Source organism: Oratosquilla oratoria, chromosome 12 (genome assembly GCF_046742065.1).
Source record: "Oratosquilla oratoria isolate Oo_2021 chromosome 12, ASM4674206v1, whole genome shotgun sequence".
NCBI lineage: Eukaryota > Metazoa > Arthropoda > Malacostraca > Stomatopoda > Squillidae > Oratosquilla > Oratosquilla oratoria.
The window spans coordinates 43,286,165-43,294,233 of record NC_134788.1 but is presented as its reverse complement, the minus strand read 5'-3'; the positions used below and the strand labels follow the sequence as shown (position 1 = coordinate 43,294,233).

At 40.2% G+C, this 8,069-nt stretch overlaps 1 protein-coding gene across 1 annotated transcript; it reads right to left on the bottom strand.

Annotated features, from left to right (window-relative positions):
- Positions 1-1,694: 1,694 nt before the first annotated feature.
- On the bottom strand, positions 1,695-6,972 carry LOC143031549 (uncharacterized). The gene has a single exon (XM_076195558.1). It carries the CDS (start codon positions 4,501-4,503, stop codon positions 2,971-2,973), a length of 1,533 nt encoding a protein of 510 aa, XP_076051673.1. The 5' UTR covers positions 4,504-6,972; the 3' UTR covers positions 1,695-2,970.
- Between the last annotated feature and the right edge of the window lie 1,097 nt (positions 6,973-8,069).

Below are 8,069 nucleotides of genomic sequence, written 5' to 3'. Positions count from 1 at the left end.
ACTCTGATGGAGTGTTGTTTTTATCTGGTAATAAATTCGAGTGACGAGATGGCGAGGGAGGTGACGACTTGTGTGTTAAGTCGTGTCCCAAGTCGATCTGCTTGCGGGATAGTTGGGTACGAGGTGAGAAAGCAGTCAGTGACCAGGCTTACAGCTTAACGCTCCGAGGCGATGTGGTTCCTCATCTGTTTCGTCCATATTTATATACAGGGGCAGGTCATGATCCATGCTCCTAATTAGGATAAGGTCGTGTGATGTGTGGCAAGTCGGACACGAACGCTCTTACACTGCCGACTAATGAAGACAGAGGGTATGCGTTCTTCAACGAATTCATTATGCTTCCTCACGTGGCTGCCAGACCGAGGCACTGGTTAGTCATCTTGGGGCCTGACAGGGTCCGTCTTAGGCTGGTGAGCTGCATGTGCGTTTCCTCAAAGAGGCCTTGTCCCACCCGTCGGCCTCAAGGAAGCTAGGTCGAGTCGACGCAGCTGGGCGGTACACGAGTCACACGGCTGGCACTACGAGCGATTCCGTTGGGGGTCCTCGGGGTCAAAGGTCGTGGAACGGTGATGTGAGGGATAAGGACCGAGGTCTAGAAGTGAGGGAAACTTCCTAACAAAATCCATACCATGTGGGACTGTACGGACACGAGATGGTGGATGCTGCTGCTGCCAAAAAAGGGAGCCTTAGCACAGGAACAAGACCAGATCAACCATCCAGTACATGGTCAGCGACGCTTTGCATCGACTCGACAAAGCCATCTGAGAAACCTGAATGGCGGACTACACTGCCACCGCCATGGCCAATCCCCCTCCCACACTTTTCCTCCCTTCCCCCCATACATGTCAGCTATAATATCAAGAATAGGGGTAAATCATTGACACACACAATACATAAACATTCCTTATATCTGCGACAAGGAACGAATCTCCTTTCACGACTGCCTGTTCTACTGTAGACAAACGAGGGATCATTTCTAGCCACTAAGGGACTTCCTTGGGAATCCTTCCACTGCCCTACATCATCTGAGAACAGCTCCAACTCCAGATGAACACAGTCTTGGCAGCCAATCGTATCTGTTCCTCCCCAATGGGAATCTTTTTGTCACATGTTTCAGTTAGGACCAAACTAATTAACCACCTCTCAAGACTCCAGTAGAGAATGTAAAATCATCCCATATGCCATTCCTTTATGGCTACGTATAAAATCAATTACCATAAACTCTTGCCCTATCCCCATCCAGATATAAGACACCATTCTCAAAATCAGCAAGCTACACTGGAACTTTATATATATACATACTGTATATATATATATATGATCCCCTACTGAGAATTCCCCATCAAGAACCTCCCAACTGAGGTAACCTTGATAAGAACCCTTACTGGTTGAAACCCACTGATAGTTCTCCATGTGTACACTTGATATACATGTATGCTAGTTTCAACTTAGCCTATGTCCTTATTATCAAACAATTATCATACATAGATTTCAATTCTTGTATTGTTCCAGCTTTGACTATATTGTTGGTGTATGGTAATGAATTCAGAAGTCACACTTGTGACTACACTTAAAAAATACAATCATTTCATGGTGGCCAATAATAAAGCCACAGGAAATTTACAACTTTGGTGAGGAAAATAAGTAATCAAACTAAAATATTCAAGTCACTGGGTCTTATTTCAGTCTCTTCTTCATTGCGACATCCTATTCTCTTCAGTACCCCCACAATACATTTTACTCGCCTGGTTTTATTTCTATTGAACCCTCTGGCACAGGTTTCCTTTGCAGCTGATCATTTAATGTGGACAAGTTGAGAGACTAAACTATCCACGCTTAACATAATAAGTAGATACTTCAAAGAAAAATAAAACATCCACTGTTTGTTTGTTCATTATAATACCTAGTCATATTTTTTCATATACTAAATTACACAAAGAAAAGTCCCTTTCTTCAGTACTCCTGTTCAAATCGATAACCAAACAGTAGTACACGGACAAGTTGATAACATTACACTAGTGTTTCATGTCATGGATATAGATTAAAATATCAATTGATAAGACGAGTGTGGTCTGTCAGGAATACATTTAAGTACTGCAATAAAACATTATTTCTATTGTGTTTTCTTTACTGTGAAGTTTCACAATGCTAATGAAGAGTACTACAATAATTCATCTATCTGTTTGTTTACTAATCTATTTCATTTATTCATTTGTTTTGTAAAGACCAAGTGGCATTGCATTGGTCCTATAACATATCAGATTCAAGCTTAAATGATATCATTTCCAACAAAAGCAAATTGAGATATTGAACAGATTTTAGATATGGTCCTATAAGACATTCACTAAAACTACTCCACTCAAGTTACCACAGCATTGTTATATACATAATAACAATGTCATGCAGTACTTGTTCATAAGGAACACCTGCACGTAAAGAACAAATTCAAAATCACAAAAAAGAACCAAGTACATATATTTATTTTTGTCTCAAATGTCATAGGTCTGAGTTTGAATCTAATAACTCCCCACACAGCTCCAGTCTTTAGAGAGAAATGTGCAACACAAAGTTACATGACAAAAGTTTTGCTTTTGTGCGAGTTATCATGTGACTTTTGAAAGCATCTTATGAGAAAGCTGCATTACACAAATCATAATGGAAAGTCATCTCTCCTCAGTTCATCTTCACATGCTGTGTGGTATTTCTCCTTCATAAGAAAGCTGCACTGTACAGTTTACAGTAGAAAGGCTTCTCTCCATGTGGGACATCGAATGCTAATTGAGAGTACCCCTACAAAAGAAAAGTCCATGTCACAGGTCATGCTATTGGAAAGACTTTTCTCCGTTGTGGGCCACCACATGATATTTGAAATCATCCTTGAGAAATCTGCATCACACACGTAACACTGTCAAAGGCTTCTCTCCAGAGTAGGTAAAATCATGATGTCTCTTGTAAGTTACATAATACAGGTCACACTGTATGGGCTAACACGTGACGTCTGAGGACGCTTTTTCGAGAGAAAGTTTTATTGCACACGTCACACTGGAAAGGCTTCTCTCCTGTGTGGGTTATCATGTGATTTTTAAGACCACACTTTAGTGAGAAAGCTGAATCACACAGGTCACACTGGAAAGGCTTCTCTCCTGTGTGTGTTAAAACATGATTTTTAAGTTGTCCCTTTCGAGAGAAAGTTTTATTGCACAGGTCACACTGGAAAGGCTTCTCTCCTGTGTGGGTTACCATGTGATTTTTAAGATGTCCCTTTTCTGAGAAAGCTGAATCACACAGGTCACACTGGAAAGGCTTCTCTCCTGTGTGGGTTATCATGTGATTTTTAAGATGTCCCTTTTGTGAGAAAGCTGAATCACACAGGTCACACTGGAAAGGCTTCTCTCCTGTGTGGGTTAACACATGATTTTTAAGTTGTCCCTTTCGAGAGAAAGTTTTATTGCACAGGTCACACTGGAAAGGCTTCTCTCCTGTGTGGGTCATCATGTGATTTTTAAGATGTCCCTTTTCTGAGAAAGCTGAATCACACAGGTCACACTGGAAAGGCTTCTCTCGTGTGTGGGTCATCATGTGATTTTTAAGACCACCCTTTATTGGGAAAGCAGAATCACACAGGTCACACTGGAAAGGCTTCTTTCCTGTGTGTTTCATCATGTGATATTTAAGACTAAACTTGTGTGAGAAAGTTTTAGTGCACAGGTCACACTGGAAAGGCTTCTCCCCTGTGTGTGTTATCATGTGATGTTTAAGATCACCCTTTTGTGAGAAAGCTGAATCACACAGGTCACACTGGAAAGGCTTTTCTCCTGTGTGGGTCCGCATGTGATGTTTAAAAGTAACCTTTCGTGAGAAAACTGAATCACATAGATCACACTGGAAAGGCTTCTCTCCTGTGTGGGTCATTATGTGATTTTTAAGACCATCCTTTAGTGAGAAAGCAGAATCACACAGGTCACACTGGAAAGGCTTCTCTCCTGTGTGGGTCCGCATGTGACGTTTAAAAGTACACTTTCGTGAGAAAACTGAATCGCATAGGTCACAACGGAAAGGCTTTTCTCCTGTGTGGGTCATCATGTGACGTGTGAGATCGCCTGGTCGTGGGAAAGCAGAATCACACAGGTCACACTGGAATGGCTTCTCTCCTGTGTGGGTTGTCATGTGATATTTTAGATGACTCTTTTGTGAGAAAGCTGAATTGCACAAGTCACACTGGAAAGGCTTCTCTCCTGTGTGGGTCATCATGTGACGATTAAGATTAGCCTTTATTGAGAAAGCAGAATCGCAGAGTTCACACTGGAAAGGCTTCTCTCCTGAGTGAGTCATCATGTGATTTTTAAGACCACCCTTTTGTGAGAAAGCAGAATCACACAGGTCACACTGGAAAGGCTTCTCTCCTGAGTGGGTCATCATGTGATATCTAAGATTACCCTTGTGTAAGAAAGTTTTACTGCACAGGTCACACTGGAAAGGCATCTCCCTTGGGTGTGATATCATGTGATCTTTAAGATCACCCTTTCGTGACAAAACAGAATCGCACTTGTCACAGTGGAAAGGCTTTTTTCATGCGTGGTTCATCATGTGACGGCTGAGATTACCTTTTTGCGAGAAAGCTGAATTGCACTGAGCACACTGGAAAGGCTTCACTCCTGTCTGGGTCATCATGTGAAATTTGAGAACATGCTTTTGTGAGAAAGCTGAATAGCACTGGTCCCACTGGAATGACTTCTATCTTGTGTGGGTCATCATGTGACATTTAAAATTAACCTTTGATGAGAAAGCTGCATTAAAATGGTCACATTGGAAAAGCTTCTCTTTTCTTTGGGTTGTCACATGATATTTAAGATGATTTATGAGACAACTGTGCCACAGATGTCACACCAGTCTCTTTTGTATGAGAATGACATGGAATCTACGGATAGCTTTCCCAGAGAAATATTGATAGTTACCCTTCTGAAAAAAGAGAAAACATAAGGTTGACATCTAATTTTTTGAGGTGTATAATAGGATTGTGGATGTTTTGTACACAAACCATTTCATTCTCAAGTCCCTTTGTACCTACACAGAACATATGTTCATGTCATCACCTAACATAAAATAGGTAGAAATACTAACAGATATGGCCCTATGATATATTGCATTCTACCTTTTCATTAGAAAATGTACTGAAAACTATCCAATACATGCATACTCACACCATCATGACAGGAATGACTCAAAATTTCTCTAGCTTTATTTCATCTGGTCATAAGATTTGGAGGGGGGAATAGCCCAGGTGACCATATCAGTCATTCTCTAATACAACTCCAATGGCTCACAAGACCTCAATCTAAAAATTACCTACTCTAGTAAGGTTCATTCAGTTCATCTCACTCATGTGATTGATATAAGGTTTTGTTTCCTCCACTATACATCAAATTGGGTCTTATTAAACAGTTTGTTACAGCTCTTGAGAAGGAGTCTGCTGTCTTGAAATATCTTCAAGACTTTTTTCCTAAACTTTCAGAGGCAAAAATGAAAGCTAGTATCTTTATTGGGCCACAAGTAACAAAAATTATGGACTGTTCAGAATATCTACAGTTCACAGGAAATAAGAAAATAGCTTAGGAGTGTTTCAGTGCTGTACTACAAGGCTTTCTTGGAAACAAGGCTGATAATCATATTGAACTGGTTCAAGATTTAGTGAAGTTATGGTGAGATGGGCTGCAGAATGTCCTTGGAGGTTCATATCCTAGATGCTCACCTCGACAGCTTCAAGGAAAATATGGGAGCACATTCAGGGCAACATGGGTAATGCTTCCACCAAGGTATAATGAACTCTGAACAGAGATATCAAGGGACCTTCAATGAAAACATGATGGGAGACTACATTTGGGGGCTCACACTTTAAAGTCATTTGTTGTATTCATGCAAATCAAGGAAAACTGTCCACTTTTAATCATAGAAATTATCTTCAGATATCATCAAATAAAAATTTTGCGTCCATGAATGGTGAAAATGGAAATTTAGCTATTTTGGGGCAAAAAATAATTCTAAAATCCATAAAAGCAAAGTTTGACAGGAATAATGAAGATTTAGATTGTTTTGCTTTGAAAAGAATTTGAAAATAATGTCTACCTAACTGGTTGCGACACTTGTGATATTACTGGCAAAAGAATTTTTTCCTCCTTATCTTTGTGGAAACTTTATTTGACATTACTATGAAAAAACATCCATCAGGAGCTAAGATGTGAGGGAGGAAACAATGGTGGGTGGGAGTGAACTGGGTGAGAGTAGTGGGTATGTCATTTTTTATTTGGTTACCTACCATACAATGGGGAAAAACCCTTGGTATATAGATAGTATTATCTCAGTTTAAAAAGTGTCCCTGCCTATCTACATAAATCAATATAAAATTGGGCATTTTGTGAGTTTTAGTCTCGCTTGAACATTTCCTACATTACTGTTTCTCAAATAGACACTTCCCATATATAAACACTTTATAGAAGAAAGTAGTACTAGTATATAAATATGCATTATCAACACCATTTGTGTCCAGTACTCTGGTTGGACCCAAACCTTAGGGTACTGATTGGAAAACTCCTATACCCTCTTATGGCTTTATTTAAATATTTATTTATCTTTTTAGGAATGTCCCCTGTGGGGCTACAGGGAGAAGGATGACTAGTCCTAATCCCCATCCTGTTTTTGTCGCCTCTTATGATTCAAGTGGGAATACTTGGTGGCAGTATTCTTTACTGAAGCAGCCTTGCTGTGGACGAGGTGTGTCTTGTGACACTGCTTCTGACCCAGGGCAGTGGAAAAGATGCTGGGATGACTCATAATTCAGGAGGTGCCAAGATAAGAGGGAGGGAAGAGGGTGGAGGGGAATGGAGTGTGATAGGAATGGAATGGGTGGGAGTGGTTTTCATGCCTTTATTTTTTGGCTACATCCCTTATGAGGGGGAAAAAAGCCTTTGGTATATGTATGTACACTGGTTGGACAGTGGCTTGTGTCAGAGAGTTGATCCAGCAACTTTATATTTTACACTTTAGTAAAAGAATATGAATGGGTCACAACACACACTATCATAATGACCAGTTTCACATTTTTGGAACTTTAACTATCTCCAAGAAGTTGATATGATGTGTGTAAATAGATATGATATCAATATGACCAATAACTGCAGTCAAGTGTTGACTGGTGGCAAGTAGTATGGATACATAGATGGGCACTTTCTAATGACTAGGCAAGTAAAGCAGTACTTTCCTATAGAAGTGACACAGGACTTGGACACTGTATATGGTGTCAATGAATCCTGTTTTTATGGGTGTTTTAACCAATTTCATTTTATTGTGACCAAGCAAAAATTGGACCATGTGTAGTTGTGTATATATATATTATATATTTACATACAATATATTTTTTACAGTTACAGTTGACGTTTTACTGGAAGAGGGCTTATGTGGCCTGTGACTCCAGTGTGGCAGCCTGATTTCTAGTATGATGTTGGTACTGGCCGCGTGCACTGTTAATTTGTGCTCTATAATTATATATTTGCTCTTGTCCCTCCCAGAATTTGTCTAGCCTTGCCTCAAAACTTTTGACTGTGTCTGCATTTACCACCCATTCTGGCAGCTCATTCCAATTATTAATTACTGTTATTAAAGTAGTTTCTCAGGTCCAATCTTGCTCTTGGTTTAAATATCTTCCGACTATTTCCCTTTGTACTGGACCCCTCTCTAAATTCAAAGAGACCTTTAGTGCAGTTTCTGTCATATACACCAGTGACGATTTTGTATGTCTCAATTTGGTCCCCCCAGGATCTCCTTACACCAAGGTGGGCAAGTTCAACTTCCTCAGTCTCTCTTCGTACGATAACTCGTTGAGGGATGGCAATAATTTAGTTGCTCTCCGCTGTACATTCTCCACAACCTCCAAATCCTTCAACAGATGGGGACACCACACCAGGTTGACGTACTCCAAGTGTGGCCTTACAAGAGCCATGTACAGAGGCTTGAGAATGTTTGGTTCTAAATGTTGAAAGGTCCTTCTGATCAGTCCTACTAACATATTGGCTTTA

What these genes read in the sequence shown, in the direction of transcription:
- LOC143031549 (XM_076195558.1), bottom strand. Translation starts at nt 4,503, where the DNA reads ATGATATCACACCCAAGGGAGATGCCTTTCCAGTGTGACCTGTGCAGT.